General features: G+C 42.4%; 1 protein-coding gene across 4 annotated transcripts in view; it reads left to right on the top strand.

The window, feature by feature from the left end:
- Window positions 1-17,486, top strand: part of Gm14569 (predicted gene 14569) — a 91,449-nt gene that overhangs the window by 16,719 nt on the left and 57,244 nt on the right. The window contains exons 1-4 of one of the 4 annotated variants that reach the window (NM_001370943.1): window positions 4,476-4,584; window positions 5,239-5,311; window positions 12,773-12,941; window positions 17,144-17,270. In NM_001370943.1, the coding sequence (NP_001357872.1) occupies window positions 5,281-5,311; window positions 12,773-12,941; window positions 17,144-17,270 (327 nt within the window). In that variant the 5' untranslated portion in view covers window positions 4,476-4,584; window positions 5,239-5,280. Of the gene's footprint in view, window positions 1-4,475; window positions 4,585-5,238; window positions 5,312-12,772; window positions 12,942-17,143; window positions 17,271-17,486 lie in introns of those variants that run through there. The other 3 variants (XM_006541412.2, XM_030251181.1, XM_030251182.1) reach the window with 3 other exon arrangements.

The following is a 17,486-nucleotide window of genomic DNA, read 5'->3' as shown; positions in this document are numbered from 1 at the left end:
AATTAGTCTTTTGAGAAACCTCCATGTTGATTTCCATACAGGCTAAAGTGCTTTCCACCTCAGCCAGCACTGAATAAGGTTTTTTTTTTTCCCTCCCAGCTTTCCTAGCATCTTCCCCCTAATGATAGCCATTCTGACTGCTAGCGATTCTGGATTCAATGAGGGGGAATCTCGGAGTAATTTTAATTTTAATTTCCCTGATGGTGAAGGATGCTGAACATCTTTTCAAATATTTATTGACCCTTTGTAGTTCTTCTTTCTTCTATTTTCTTTCTCCCCGCACCCCCGTACCCCCACACCTCCACCTCCCCACCTCCCCACCATAGATTTTTCTCTGTGTAATAGTCCTAGCTATTCTGGAACTTGCCTTGTAGACCATGCTGGCCTCAATCTCACAGAGATCCACCTGCCTCTGCCCCCCACCCCCTGAATGCTGGGATTAAGGGCATGTACTATCACCACCTGGCTGTATTTCTTTTTAAAAAACAAACAACTTTTTAAAATGGAAAATGCTATCATACAATATTTTGTGATCGTGTTGACACCACGCCCAATATCAAAACAACAATAATAGATTTCCTTCTAGGGTTTATAACATCCACCCTCAGCCATGAGCTTTTGGCCAGGTTTATATTGCCATGTCTGAATTCTCCCTGTGAAATGAGCCTTACATCCATCCAATCAAAAGGTGGTTGGTTACCCTGGAAACAGTCATGTCACTATTGAGCCGGGGGGGGGGGCACATCTTCCCTGGCTGGTTGTGGTCAGTACATGCTCAGTGTCCAGTAAACAGCAAACATCCAGTATTTCTTTTGCTATTGCTTCCATAGCATCTAAAATAGACAGATCCAAGCACACAGTGTGTATTCACACACTCTGGGTGTGCTGAAGGGAGGAGGCCCTGATGACGAACATTGTATGGTTCAAGGGAACAGGTCTACCAGGAGCTACTTAAGGCAAAAGAAGGCAGAAGGCAGTGCCATGGGTAGAGTAAAGGAAGACATTTGGATCCAGAGTGCCTTCAGATCATTCTGCTCATTCTGTGAGGTAGCAGCTTCCCCATCTCACAGTTGAAAGAACACCTATGGATTAAGATCTGAGAAAATTAGAGGACCAACTGACCTACAAGTATCACCCCAATGAAGAAGGTTCAGGAATCTCATTTTCTGGGAGGCATTTTTGTTTCATTGGGCATGCACCCACTGGGGATAGCAGAATCTCCTCTCTTTAGGGCAATCCCCCCAGCTTAACATGAAACTTATTCAGAGACACTCTATTTCCCACCACACAGAGCTGAGAGAACAAAGGCTATTTGTTGAGACCACGAGGTAATTCACAGATTGTGTCTTCCAACCGCCACACTGTGGGCTAAAGTTTCTCAAGATGAAACCAAAAAGTTTCAAATTGTTTCACAAAGGGTACAGATGGTCCAGTGTGGGACCAGGTTTCTGCCTCCTTTCTCATTCTTTTTAATCACCTCCACATCCAAGGTTCCAGGAGTGGCTGGCTTCCAGTGCTTCCCTCCCCTCCCTAGTCCCGAGTTGCTGACTCTGCTCTCTGGTATCTCTAGAATTGTAAGGGCAGGGAGGAATTGAGTCAAACCCTACAGATTCCAAGTAGCTGATGGAAATTCAGGGCCTGACACCTGACACCCATTTCTCTTTCTTCTACTCAGGTTCCTACCCTACATTTTTGAGAGGTTCACTTCTCTCAACTCATATATTGACTGTTAGGAACTCATTATTGACTGTTAGGAACTCATTATCGACTGTTAGTTACTATAATAGTATTAACCATGACAAACAAGCAAACAAAAAACAAACAAACAAACAAACAAACAAACAAACAACCTCAGACATGAAATGGAGGAGAAGACTAGTGAGGAATTTGGGCCCACTGCTCTTGACACATACTCCTAGTAACACCCTCTTTCAGATTTTGTGTCCAAGTTTCAATCACCTATCTCTAATACCATCAAATTAAAAATCTGTGGCTGAATACATTTATTACTCCAGAGTCCTCAAGTTCCAGTCATCTATCTATCTATCTATCTATCTATCTATCTATCTATCTATCTATCTATCATCTATCATCTATCTATCTATCTATCTATCTATCTATCTATCTATCTAGTCTCTCAAAGTAATCCTGGAACTCACTCTATAAAGCATGCTGGCCTTGAACTCGTAGACATGCTCCTGACTCTATCTCCCAAGTGCTGAGATTTAAGGAGTGTACCTCCATGCCTGGTGAGTCACCTCTTAATTATTCTCTCCACAAGCCTGTCTTCAACAATGCCTTTGAGGGAACACTTAATATCCAAAGCCTTACACTGAGGCTAATCCAAGCTTCTGAGCTCAAGCCATGCTCCTGCTTCAGCCTTCTGAGTGCAGGGATTATAAACATGCACCACCACGACTACCTATACGGTCTCTGATTACTTGATAACTGTTAGCCAAAGGTTGCTCTCAGCTATGAAACAATCTGCCATTCTTTGCCACTCACCATGACGATTGGGTCTGTCAAGGCCAATAGCAAAAGCATCTGTGACAGCTTCAAATGTCTGATTTCCATAGCCATCGTCTATATCCTCATTTACAGGGCTCACATAATTAGCTTAGGCGCACCCACACCTCAGGGGAAGAAATATATGGGAAGTTAAAAGCTTGAGATCTATTTAAGGATTCTGTCTACTGCAGACCACATGCAAAGCATTTATCCTACCAAATAGCTATTTTTTTTTAATATTTGGCATTTTAATTTAATGACTACATGTCTCCATTCCCTTTCCTTTCTCCAAGCCCTCCCTTATACTGTTCCCTGATCTCCTTCAAATTCATGGCTTCCTTTTTCACTAATTGTTTTGGCATGCATATATGTGTGAATATGTACATATATTCCTAAATACAATCTGCTGAGTTCATGTACTGTTTTCAGTGTTGAGTCTTTGGCACTGGATAACTAATTGGAGTGTTCCCTCACCCACACCCTCCAGGGAGGCTATTGAATGGTTTTGAGGACATAAGACTAACTCCATCGCAGCAACATTCTCCATTCTGGGAAGGAGACAGACCTGACAAGCAAAGTTTTCTGAATCCTTGAAACTCAATATGGCCATGGTTAAACAACTTCATCAAGCCTGAAAGATAGGCCTTCTTTCTTTGTTTTACCTTCAAAGCATTCACAACCTTTCAGTGAGACAGGAAGAAGGGGAGGGTAGCCCTAGGAAGAAAACGTGCATTTTCCATTCTCATTCGTGTGTGTGTGTGTGTGTGTGTGTGTGTGTGTGTGTGTGTGTGTTGCTAGGATCAAATTCAGGGTTGTGCTCATGCTCCTCTGCTGAGGGACATTTCACCCAGCATGCATTTTTAAAAAATGAATCAACAATGCAATTTCATATCTTTGCTTTTCATATTAGCAGACTTGCTAATGACCACTTTACATGAAGACATCTGTATAAAAATATGTGTTTTTTCTTTTCTTCCTTGTCTTACCAGTTTTTCTCATAGAACTTCATGCAAAGAAGTTCTTTATTTGCAATGTGTCTCAAATTTTTCCCATTCATTTAAACAAGAGGAACACTTTCTGCCTTGACTCAGACTTTATCCTCCAGTTGTATATTCCTGTATCCATCCTTACGAACCACACAGTGAACACTTTGTGTGCTTGGTACTACTATGTAATACTGGTATTCAGATAAGCAAAATGCTGTCCCTGTCCACAGGGTGATATAGAAGATGTATATGCAAATGGTAAGGAGCATGATGGGAGTAGGTATGGATGTCTGAGTCACAAAGAACATGAGGGAACTTAAGGGAATAAACATTTGCAAAGATGGCATTCCAGGCATGATGGACAGGCTGTGTACAGTTCAGATAAAGCAAAATAACAGTATGTTTTGGAAATGGCTCATGCACGGTGTGGGAATAGGAGTACAGGGGTTTTTGGGAGACAGAGGTGCAAGGGGGCCCCAAAGTATATAGAAGGGTGTTTAACCTTCAAGCAGCAGAAAGTTGGTGAATGAGTTTAAGCAGAGCAAGGGGCTGATGTGACTGGTGTGACAGTTTAGTGTGACAAGAAAGATGTAAAATATACCATTAATATTTCATAGTGATTCCTTGTTGAAATAATCTTTTGTTTAAATTGGATTCAATAAAATACCTTATTAAAAATTATTTCACCTGTTTTGGGGGTTGCTCTTTAAAGTGCTGATGCCAGGGAATTTTTAATTGGGTATGTGACTTACAATTGTGCTTCTCTTAACATTTGCTGGGCTAGGATTTTATTGTTGATAAAGAAGAGGGCCAAGGACAAGGGCTGGAATGCCATGTTTCAAAATCAGGGCTAGGACAATAGGCCATTAGAGGTGCCTGAGAAGGACCAGCCAATAAGAAAAGAGGAAAATTCGGGGGGTGTGCTGTTCTGAACAGAAACTGATACAAATGTTTTTTAAAAGGGGTACTGGGAGGCAGAGAAGCACTTTGGGACGCCTGGCTTTAGCCAGAGCGGTTCTGCTGTGGGGAACGAGGCAGGAGCTCTCGCGGGGACCAGCATGGGAGAATTCTGATCGAAACCACAGAAAGAGTAAGTAGGAAAAAAAACCGCTTAGAGTTTGCGCTAACACGACCGAGAAATATGGGGAGGTAACAGGAAAGGATTTGCAGCAAAGGGGAGCTTTCTTCATTTTATTGTGATAGCCAGTGTGGTGAAGAGGAGAGATGTTGCACCTGTCCTGCTTGACTGTGTAGTTCCTGGTGGTGATGTCGGTGGGGCAGTTAGGATCAGTTGAAGGAAATGAGGCCTGTATTCAAGAAAAATTTCAGACGGAACGCTGGGGTTAAACAGAATTGCTTCTCATAGTGGCACTGAGGTTCAGGGGTGCCAAAATACCTCCTTTTCTTTGTTCTCCCTTTGTCTTTCGTAAGTTGGAGTGCTGGGAAGTTCCGCCATGTTCACAAAGATGGCCACAAGTGTCACAATGATTCCTCATCCATCATTCCTGGCAACGCCCTTTTCCCAGCAGCCCTAGGCCAGATAGCCTGTGTATCCACGTACTTGCCTACTATTAGGATTACTGTATTTTTTGATGCCTACCCTTACTGGGCAATTGCGTTCGTATGTATTTTCTTGAATAGTTTGAGGATAAAGGATAATTAGCAAGGCATAATGATTTTGTTTTGTATCCTATATATCAAAGGACTCATCTTTCCCTCTTTTGTTCTGGATTTTTTTTTTTAGTGAGGTGCTGTGGCTGAGTCATTAACTCAAGTATCCAGCAGTATGGAAGGTTTTGAAGCCTCTGGAGAGGAGGGTAAGTCACCCAATGAAACCTTAATAACTAGAACCATATTTACTGTGTACTGCCATCAGGAAAAAGAACTCAGTCTTATTTAAAAAAAGAAGACCATTAGAAAGGGGAAGGTGGAGGGGGGAGGCAGGAAAAAAAACTGTAATGGAAATCATGTGACATAAAAACAAAATGGAGGCTGCTAGACCCAGAGAGGATGGAGGGATGAAGGAGGGCGGGGCATGAGAGGGGAGGAGTTGAAAGGTCTGAAGTCTTTGTAGAAGCTTCTATTCGCTAAGGTAGAGGTATTTCTGTTTATTCAGAAAGAATAAACCACAGTGCCATGGACTCCATAAAGGTTTCATTGCAGACAGTAATTCAGATTCAACCAAGCGAAGGATTTGTAATGAGTAAAGGGAATAGAAACAAAAGAGGCCACCACAGGCATGTAAATTCAGATTATGAAAGGCCTCATATGCCCATCCTAGCTTGTAATGTTTATGCATATGTGGGCGTGACGGCAGGAAGGCAGCCATGATGTGTGTGTTGGGGGGGGGGCTAGGGAAGAGGTGTTGAGGAATGGAGGAGGCTGCTGGGAGTGGAAAGGGGTGGGGACAATCGGATGGTGAGATGAAATGGGAGGAGAATCAACAACAGAAGCGTCACTTGAAACCGTCATAATGAAACCTAATACTTTGTATGCTAATTAAAATAAAATTATTAGATTAAAATAAATCTCATTTGCAAACTTCCTCAAATGTGTATTCATTAGCTAAGTTGTTCATCTACCCATGAGAGATGGCTGAACCAGAGTGGAATGAATGAAATGGAGAGGTAAATTACAAATTACAAAAACGGATTGTATTTTCCTTCTTTATTATTAGTGTATATTAACTATACAAAGTAATGGGTTTCATTGTGAAGTTTTTATCTATGCATGTACCTTAATTTTAATATGGGCCGGGCTGGAGAGATGGCTCAGTAGTTAAGAGCACTGACTGATCTTCCAGAGGACCTGGTTCAATTCCCAACAGCCACATGGTGGCTCACAGCCATCTGTAATGGAGTCCGACGCCCTCTTCTGGTGTGTCTGAAGACAGCTACAGTGTACTCATAGAAATGAAATAAATAAATCTCTAAGAAAAATAAATAATACGAGCCACACCCACCATTTCTCTTCCAAAAGCACATTCAGAAAAGGAACTATGAGACACTGTAAGAGTTGACTTTGAAGACAGAACCAGATGTAACAGTTAATTGGCTTGGGTTTTTTCTTTTGTTTGTTGAGTTTTCTTTCTGTATGACTCAAAAGACTGTCTTTAGAAAGGTGGAGAGTGGAACCTCCTCCTGGCTTCCTGTAGGCATAAGTTCACTGAATGTGTGAAGTATGGGGTACTGGCTTGCCCATGTGCCATGAAGGCCCTTGATCTTTGGTTAGCGGGGTCTCAGCGTGTTATTAGACACTCCAGAATATTTAAGAAATGGCTATATGGATGTATGGGTGGATGAACGAATGAATGAGTAAGTGACGTGACTCCTCTCCAAAGCAGACCTAATGACGTCACCAACTGACTGGTGCTGATGCCTACAGAAGAGGCAGCAGTGTACAAGTCTCGATGAAGGGTAGGGAGAGGGAAATACTTTTGGTTTATTCTCTAGAGTTTTCAAAAGATTACATAGTTTTTTGAACTAGTGCTGGCCAGACAATAAAATGGCCATTTGGAGATGGAAGGGAGGAAAAGTTAGATGTGTGTGTATGTTTTCTAAGTCGCAAGGCAAAAGAACAAGGTCATTGTTTCTCTATTATGCATTTTAAAGCTAAGCTCAGCCCAGATGGAATGCTTGATGATATAAGCAAGCATGCTTGATGATATAAGCAAACATAGGAAACAGTAGCAACAATTTCTTCACTGGATTTAGCTGGGATTTTTTCTGGAGGCTGTTTCATGACACATGACATGTGACACGTGACACGTTCATTCTGGTCTTTGTTGTATAATGATGCTGAAAGTTTCTTGCTGTTTGGAAATTGGGCTGAACATAGAAATCAATGGCTTTGTTAAAGAAAGCCAGATAGCTGTCAGCATTTGTGGTCAGCTATGTGCTCACTGGCTATAACAGTGACACCTTGTGGTGACATGAGTTATAGGCGTATAGGTGACTTAAATATTGGGTATAAAGGTAAGTTTTTTACTCCTATCTGCCTACTTAACTACCCTTTGTATTTTCAGTGGATTCTGAAAACCAGCATTTTGTGGATCATCTTCTAGAAATTTAAAAGCAACTCTTGCAAAAGTAAACTTGAAAGGTGTATTTATAATACCCAAATATCTGGCCAACATCTTTTTGTAATTTACATTATATTATTTATTTACGTTCCAGTCGTTGCCCCCTCTCAGTCCCCCCTCCCACAGTTCCTCATCCAATTCACCCTCTCCCTTGAATCTGAGAAGGTGCTCTCCCCCCTACCAGGCCTCCCCCTTACCCGGCGTCCCAAGGCTCTTGAGGATTAAGTACATCATCTCCCACTGAAGCCAGATCAGGTAGACCTCTGATATATATTTGCCAGGGTCCTCTGACCAGCCCGTGTGTGCTCCTGGTTGGTGGCTCAGTGTCTGGGAGCTCCCTGGGGTCTGGGTTAGTTGAGTCAGCTGGTTTTCTTACCGGGTCATTCTCCCTTTCAGCTTTTTCAGTCTTTCCCCTAACTCAACATAGGGGTTCCCAGCTTAAGTCCCGAGATTGGATGTAAGTAGCTGCTTCTGTCTCAGTCAGCTGCTGGTAGGGACTCTCTGAGGACAGCCACGCCAGGCTCCTGTCTGTAATCACACCATAGCATCAGTAATAGTGTCAGGCCTTGGTCCCTGTCCCTTCCCACCCCCCATGAGATGGATCCCAAGTTGGGCTGGACATTGAACCACCTTTCCTTCAGTCTCTTCTCTATTTTTGTCCCTGCAGTTCTTTTAGACAGGAACAAGTCTGGGTCAGGAATTTTGACTGTGGGTTAGTAACCCTGTCCCTCCACTTGAGGCTCTGTCTACTGGAGGTAGACTCTTTGAGCTCCCTCTTCCCAATGCTGGGAATTTTGGTTAAGGTAACCCCAGAATACCTAGGATACAACCTATAGACCATAAAAAACTAGCAAGCAGAAATGCCCAAATGAGGATGTTTCAATCCCACTTAGAACGGGGAAGGAAATAATCATGGGAGGCAGAGAGAGAGAGGGACTTGGATGGGAGAGGCGAGGGGGAGGGGAAAAGGGGAACAGGATCAGATATGGGTGTGTGGTCAGGAGAGAAGCCCAGAGAGTCAAGAGAATGAATGGAAATAAGTAGCCTCAGGGAGTGGGAGGTGGGAGGACCCTCTAGAGAGTACCAGAGACCCCGGAGGTGGTATATTCTCTGGCCAACATCTTTGATTGTATTAGGATTTCAAAAGCGTGTATTTAGCAACTGGTTACTGTTTAAGGTGGTGCCCTGCTTCTAAACCACTGCTTAGAGTCAGTGAGCATCCAGCGCACTGTGTTTGCCAGCCTGGTTTCTTTGTGCTGTCCCAAATCCCTGCTAGCAAAGCTATGCAATCTCCACACTCATACAGCAACTAGCACTCAATGGTACAATGGAAACGTCCTTTACCCATTAGCGCCCCTAGTGGAAAGAGATGTGATGTGCATTATTTAAAGTATTTTGAATCTTTCTGGGAAAGTAGGTTGTTTCTTCCCTTCAAAGAATGAAAAAGGAGGGAAAACCCAAAATCTATGCATATCAAAATTCTAGCACACACGTCTCCTTGTTAATTTCGGAGGATAAAGTGTATGTCAGCGTGGTTTTGTCTGCTCACATCATGAGTATGATTGGCAAATGTGGTTTACAGCCTTACCAGTTTTTGGTAGTATTAGTGCCAATTTATTATTATGTTCACCCAGCTGTTCCATGTTTGCTGGTTGTGTTACAAATGGAGCTACTGTCTGCTGATGCTTCTCTCTTGTCTTTGCTGGTTTGTAAGAAGTGGGTTTGCAACTCTGAAATCTCTAGCTTTGCTTTCCTGCCTCCCATTCTGGGATTTTGAAGCAACGGAGACAATAGGCTGGGTAATTTGAAAGCAGATGGTGGTGCCTCTAATGGTGGAAATGTAGCAGATTCTTCCCTGCTTGGCCCACCTCTTCTCTAAGGGCAGGCATTTGTGATTGGTGTGTTGGAGCTGGGTCAGACTAGCTCAGACTGGTTCAAGCTGGTTTCAGAGAGGCTCAGACTGGCTCAAGCTGGTTTCAGAGAGGCTCAGACTGGCTCAAACTGGTTCAAGTAGGTTTCTACTGATTCAAAATGGCTGTGGTGGGAGTGTTTTTATTGCACCTAAAAGATAAAGAGTGTAGACCAGGGAGGGCATTTCCCCACAGAGGGCTAGCAGGGCTAGTTGTTAGCGCCAAACTGCAAGTGTGATTCTAGCAATTAGACCTGCACACATATACCTCAGTCCTATAATCCCAGCGCTCAGGGTGTGGAGGCAGCTTCATCTATGAGGTGAAACCCTGTTTTCTTTTAAACTCTATAATCTCCTAGATTTAAGAAATTAAAAAATTAAAAAAAGAAAGCCAAACCTGGGGTGGTGGTATCTACCTGCATACCATACTCTTGGTGTGAAGACAGATGGATCAACAATTTGAGGGTAGCCTAGGCTACATAGCAAAAACCTTGAACAAAACACTTCACAGTTTCATAGATTTAAAAAGTTAGAAGATTATAAGATTGGTGATGAAGGCCTAGAATACTAGCACTTGGAGGTGGAGACAGGAGGATGAAGAGTTTGAGGCCAGCCTAGTCTACACAGTGAGACCCTTTTTTCTTTTTTCCTTTTTATTTTTTTTAAAGAAAAATCCCTCACAGCTTTTATTTTAAAAACTAGAAACTTAAATAACACCAGCTAACCTGGGTGGTAGCACAGGCTAGCAATGTCAGCAGCACTCAGGGTATGTAGAGAGGAGAACTGGGAGTTCCAGGCCAACCTGGGCTACAGTATGAGACCTCAGTTTTTAAACTCCCACAGTTTCCAAGATTTAAAAATTAAAAAAAAAAAAAACCAACTAGGGGCTGGCCAGATGGCTCAGTAGTTAAGAGTGCCTACTGCTCTTCTGAAGGTCCTGAGTTCAAATCCCAGCAACCACATGGTGGCTCACAACCATCTGTAATGAGATCTGATGCCCTCTTCTGGTGTGTGTCTGAAGACAGCTACAGTGTACTTACATATAATAAATAAATAAATCTTTAAAAAACAATTAAAAGAGAAGGCCTAGTCTGCAAGGTGGCCTACAGTACATCACCAGGATGTAGCCAAGCCTGAAGTGGTAGCTCAGTGTCTTAGTCAGGGTTTCTATTCCTGCACAAATATGACCAAGAAGCAAGTCGGGGAAGAAAGGGTTTATTCAGCTTACACTTCCACATTGCTGTTCATCACTGAAAGAAGTCAGGACTAGAACTCAAGCAGGTCAGAGAGCAGGAGCTGATGCAGAGGCCATGGAGGGATGTTCTTTACTGGCTTGCTTCCCCTGGCTTGCTCAGCTTGCTCTCTTATAGAACCAAGACTACCAGCCCAGAGATGGCACCACCCACAAGGGGCCTTTCCCCCTTGATCACTAATTGAGAAAATGCCTTACAGCTGCATCTCGTGGAGGCATTTCCTCAAATGAAGCTCCTTTCTCTGTGATAACTCCAGCTGTGTCAAGTTGACACAAAACTAGTCAATATACTCAGGCCTACAATACCAAACTCTAGGTCAAAAGTTTGAGGATAGCCTGGGCTACAGAGTAAGACTCAGTTTTTTTTTTTAAAACCACCACAAATTCTTAGATTAAAGAAATTAAAAGTAAACGATAAGGTCTGGCCTGGGGTGGGAATCACAGGCTTGCTGTGCCTGCGCTTTGGGTGTGGATGTAAGAGAATCCCAAATTTGAGGGCAGCCTAGGCTATAGAGTGAGACCCTGTTGTTTTTAATGTCCACAATTTCCTCAAACATTAAACATTTCCTTAAACTTAAAACATTTAAAAAGGTTTACAGAGATGGTCAAGCCTGGGATGGTGACACAGGCCTACAGGCCTACAATACCACCTCTGAAGCCAGAGGATGGAGTTTAGGAGTAGCCTGGGCTACACAGAGATGCCTTTTTAGAAAAGAAACACATACACTTCCCTAGATTTACAAAAATTTAAAACATTAAAGGAGAAGGTTATGCCTTGGTAGGTGGCCCAGGCAGGCCTGTAAAATCAGCCCTTGAGGTGTAAAGGAAGGAGGGCCACGTGTATGGAACTAGCCTAGGCTATATTTGGAGACCATTTAAAAAAGCCTCACAATTTCATCACTTTAAAAAATTAGAAGATTAAAAAAGAAGGCACTGCTTGGGTTGGTGGCACAGGCTGTTGTACCAGAATCTAGGTTTGGAGACAGGCAGCTCAAGAGTGGGAGGCTGTCTTCCACAACATAGTGAGACCCCATTTTTGTAAACCCCCACAGTTTTCCAGATTTAAGACATTAGAAGTTTAAAAGACAATGCCGGGGAGGTGGCACAGGCCCGCAATAGCAGTGCTCATGGTATGGAGGCAGGAGGATTGAAAGTTTGAGGTCTGTTTTTTGTTTTTGTTTTTGTTTTTTAACCTCTGGAATTTTGTGGCTTTATAAAATTAAAACATCAAAAGACAAGTCAGGTCTAGGCGGTGGCACAGGCGTGTACTATCAGAACTAAGGGTGGAGACTAGAGGATAGAGAGGTTTTAGACAGCTTGGGCTACAGGGGTTTGTTTTGTTTTGTTTCACTTTTAACCCCTACACTTTCCTAGATTTAAGAAATTAAAAGATTCAAAAGGAAGGCCAATTACATGGTGGTAGCACAAGCTATATCAGCCCCCTCTGGCTGCACAGGCAGGAACCCTGGGCTACAGAATACAAACCCACCTCCACCCCAATTTCCTAGATTTAAATATTTGAAATAATAAAGATAAGGCCATACATGAGGGTGGTGGTGAGGCCTGTAATATCAGCAATAGGGAGTCTGAGGCAGGAGGATCAGGATTTTAAAGACCAGCTAGTCTATATAGTGACATCCCAAGCCTTCCCTCCAATAAACTCAAACACAGCAAAGTAGAGCAATCAAAACACAGCAAAGTAGAGCAATCAAAAGGTACAAGCATGAAGGCCCCCAAATAAGATGCAGATGAGCTTTCTCAGTCATTGAAATTGACAAGCAAGTGGGTATGAGTTTAGCCTGAATTGAGGCTGCCTTATGGCCCCACTCTGTGGCCTGGGTTGCTACTTCCCACTGCAATGCAGACACTTGCTTACTCCGTTTCTGAGGGTGTCACAAACAAGTAAATAGTATGATGGGTACCAGAGGTACAAGGCACCTGGAGTCACCAGCCTCTTCCTGCCAATAAGGCTCCATCTCTCTTCTCCCTTTACTTCTTCCATCACACTTGGCTTCATGTCCATTTCTCGCTTCCAGGAAAGAAGAAATCTAAGTTTAAAGCCTTTAAGAACTTTTTTAGCAAGAAGAAGAAGAAAGAACCAGAAGAAATCCCAGAAGTGGCAGTGCTAAAGCCCAGGTTTTCCAGCAGCAGTGTTAGTGGGTCTTCTCTGCAGCCAGCTCTGGAAAAGCAAGTGATGGAGTCCAAGTAAGCCCAGATGGGGTCAGCGGCTGGGGCTGGGGCTAGATCCAGAACAGGCACAAGGAAGTAGAACAATCAGACTCCTGCCTTACTGCTCATGAGGAGCTTGTGGTCCATTTCATAACATCAGGATGGTCCATGTCATACAGGGGTTTAGTCTTTTGGCCTAGTTTGCTTGCCTCACCCCTAGGTTGCAGATCTGGATAATAAAATCTCAGGAAGAGGAACATTTTAGCATACAAGAGATTAAATGTAAAATCTTGTGTTGCTGTAAAAACACAGAAACAAGCTAGCCACCTCAATCCATCTTTCATTCCCCTCAAGGACACTGGGAGGTCACAGAGATATGAGGAAGGCTGTCTCTCAGCCATCGCTCACACTCATCCTATTTCTCTTTCATGGGGATACCCAGCTATCTCTGGATCAGATCCCTTTATGGAGCACTCCTTAGACTAGTTCTCATGGCACTAAACTACAGACATCTAGAGGTGCTGCACAGAGTTCACTAGTGCTCCTAGCCACCCTCTGAGGCTCTGCCATGCTAAGACTCTCCCAATATGCCCCCAAACACTTCCCTTGGCGTGATGACTCTGAAGTATGTATGATTCTTTAATGAGTGCACCTACCATGTGGACTTCCAGATAGCCTTGCCAAGGGCCATTTAACAACAACAGGACTGATTTCACACCTTACAAGCAATGCCATTGTAGGACATTGTCTCAAAAATAAGACTATAACCAGCCTGTCTAAACCAGAGTGGTGGAGGATGGAAGGGCTGTCTGATTTAGCTTGCATTGTTTTTGCAACTTGGTAATGGCTATTTTTTACAAAGATTGTAACTTCTCACTCCAAAATGGTCCATTAACTCTGCTGTATTTGTCACATTAAGAATTGTTGAGAGAGACTCCAAGCAGGTGAGGAGGGAGAGATAAGTTTTGCAAGGAGCATAAGTTATAAAGTATAATTTAAGAGCCTGAAGATCACTCATGGCTTTTGTCCCTTGCTTAATATACTAGGACAAAAACCTTAGACAATACCACTTGGGTGTTTGGAAGTGAGTTCGGGCTTTTTATTCATCTAAACAATCAATCATGTCTTAGGGTTTCCATGACTGTGAACAGACACCATGACCCAGGCAAGTCTTCTAAAAGACAACATTTAATTGGGGCTGGCTTACAAGTTCAGAGGTTCAGTCCAATATCATCAGGGTGGGGACATGGCAGCATCCAGGCAGACACCGTACAGGAGGAGCTTAAGGATTCTCAGCATCATCTGAAGGCTACTAGGGGAAGTCTGGCTTGCAGGCAGCTAGGATGAGGGTATTACAGCCCATACCCACAGTGACACACCTACACCAACAAAGCCACACCTACTCTAACAGGGCCACACCTTCTAATAGTGCCACTCCCTGGGCTCAGAATATACAAACCACCACACTGAGAGTTCTACATCTTGTTCTGAAGGCAAACAGGAGAAGACTAGCTTTTCCACACTGGGCAGGGTTTCAAAGCCCCCATAGTGACACACTTCTTCCTACAACTCCACACCTCTAAACAGTATCATTTCCTACAGACCAAGCATATTCAAGCCACCATAAGTCATAACACTTATAGCCAGGGGGCATGGTGGCACAATCCTGTAATTCCAGCACTCAAGATACAGAGGCAAGGTGATTTTTAGGAGTTTGAGGCCAGTTTGGTGTACATAGAAATTTCCAGGCTATCCAAGGCTACACACCCTGTTTCATGGAACAACAAACAAACAAATAAACAAACAAAACAAAATCAAACATTTTAACACGGTATAATCCAAAAGTATACTGTTTTAAAATTTTAAAATTTCCATGTTGAGGTTTGATAGTAAGAAAATATTGTCTTTCTTATAATTGAGCCATTATATTTCCATAAGTGTAGAAAACAGTGTAGAAAAAAAGTGTTTCATTGGCATGCAGAGTGCAAAGTACATGGGCTGTGTGTTCAGAATCAAGGTTGAAGTGAAAGCTCACAATACAACACGCATGAGCACTGCCAGAAACACCCCATATTTGTTATGCAATTGATTTTGAATTATTTTTTAATCATTGTATGTTTCCCAGTACATAAACCCATACAGAATTGCAAGTCACAATTTAAAAAACAGGGCATTGCAGTCACCATTCCAGCATGCACGAAGGAGGGGACCATGAGGTTCTACGCTTAAATGAGGAGCTATTGGTAGTTGGTGGCTACTAGAGAGTCTAAATTTTCTTAAGAGGTGTGGCCTTTGGTAGGTTAACTGTGTCCCAGTGGATGGCCCCACACCCATGTGTATATCGGAAACACTAATTGGAGACAGTGATTTTAAAAAGGGGACATGAAGAGGAGAGGGATACGTGGGAAAGAATAGTAGGAGTTGGAGGGGGGCGGAGAAAATACTACTTGGTTATTGAATCCCAAGTGGTCAACCCTGAAAACACACACACAATGGGAAATGGTCTTAGCAGGTTGTGTTTTTCTACTTATTCATATATTTATTTATTTATGTAACAATAGTAATTAAAGAAAAGGGCCATGAATTTGAGAGGGAGCAGGCATGGGAGGGGTTACAGGAAAGATGGGGGAGGGGAAAATGAAGTAATAATATTTTAACAAAAAAGAAAGTAGATGAAAGAATATAGAATATATTGTATGAAATTCTCAAAGAATAAAGTAAATAAGTAAATTTTAAAACAGAGTTTTTTAATCAAAAAGAATAAAAAGAGATCATGTTTAAAGCAACCATCATGAAATGGTGACTAGAGAAGCAGCTGGGAACTCCCTTGGAGGCAACTTGAGATGCAGCAAAATAGAGGAAGCAAGGGCCCTGTGTGCTGCAGCAAGGCATTAACCTGCTGATGGCGCTCCCTCTCTTCCCGTCTTCTCTCCATCCACTCCTTTGTTTCTTACACAAGTACCCTCATCATTCTCCATTCACACTGGCATGCATCCACACTTGCATGTCGAATGGCTGAAAAAGGTATTACTATGTCCCCAAGGGCGTCTTTTGTGCCATTTGCTGTTTCTAATGTTTCTCCAAGTTGTTAGAACAAACACTTCAGATCAAGCTGGTCCCATCCCTAATTGGAAAGCCTTTCTAATTGATCTGGGGAGGGGGACACATGAATGGTGCATAAGAATGCTTTGGATAGGATTGATGTATACGATAGCTGTATCTTTAAGGTCTTGTAAACAAAGGGAAAAAACCAACTGAAAAAAAAAAAGCCCTATATCTTGGGGTCTGTTAGATACCTCAATGAGTAAAGCTGCTTGCTGCTAAGCTTACAACCCGAGTTTCATTCTAGGGACCTACATGGTGAAAGGAGAGAACTGACTCCCTGAAGTTGTTTTCTCTGACCCATATATGTGGGCAAGCATGTACACAGACAGACAGACAGATGACAGGCAGACAGATAGACAGACAGGCAGGCAGACACTAAATAATAAATACATGTAAAAAAAGGAAAGACAGTAAGTATCTGGGAAAATCCTTGAATTTCAAAACAAATCAAAATAAAAACACTCAAGGGAAATTTGAGTGTGAAAGATTTTTTTAATAACCCTTCCATTTCTCGAGTGTCACTATGGAGTTGTATGATATATGGATAAATTTTATGATGACTAAACCATCTCAGTAGTGTTTGCCTGTAAAACATAAACAATTTAATATTTCTTTTATTTTTGGAGATTATGATATAGTTACATCATTTTTCTGTTCTCTCTCCTCTCTCCAAGTCCTCCAATATACCCCTCATTGCTTTCATGATGACTATGAACCACAACAAAGGCATACACAAATAATTTTTAGACATTAAAATTAATCCAAGGCACAAGGCAGAAAATGAAAATGCCTCTCATTTCTTTTGAACCCTTCCTCAGAGGGACTCACCACTAATAATCTGACAGATACCTCCCAGACATTTTTCTGAACATAAACTATGTATGTATGTATGTATGTACACGTATGTATATGTGTATGTATGAGTGTGTGTGTAAGAGAGATGTGTATACGTTGACTGGGTCCACACTCTTTTTTTTATTCTCTCTCTCCATCTCAGAGATGGCTTTCAGTGTCAGCCCATCTGCATCTCTGCATCCTTCTGAGCTCTCTATGGTATCTATGTTATGAAATACCTCACCCTTCAATTCTTAATCCCTCGCACTGCTTTTACAAGACTTTTCCTTTCCACATAGGCCAAAGAGTGGCATGGGAGTCAAGTCCATATCCCATGACAGTGTCTTCTGTTTGGATCCTGAGCCTGAAAAAGGAGCAGGCAAGCTACACTCTTCTCCAGCTCCCCACAGAAGCAAATCACTAAAGGTAACAATGAGTCTGACCTCACTCTGATTAGACACTGTTCTATCCTGATCCCTTCTCAAAGGAGGGAGGAATTTGATCCTGATTATCAACTAATTCTCTCTCACAAGACTATCTTAAATTTCAAATAATACAATATATAAATAGGCATTTAACTATGTGACATGATGAACACATAGTGTTGGCTGTTGTGTGCTTTTATCTATCACACCCAAAGAT

This window comes from Mus musculus, chromosome X, assembly GCF_000001635.26.
Source record: "Mus musculus strain C57BL/6J chromosome X, GRCm38.p6 C57BL/6J".
Classification (NCBI taxonomy): Eukaryota; Metazoa; Chordata; class Mammalia; order Rodentia; family Muridae; genus Mus; species Mus musculus.
The sequence above is the reverse complement of the archived record's forward strand: the minus strand, read 5'-3'. Positions and strand labels throughout refer to the sequence as shown.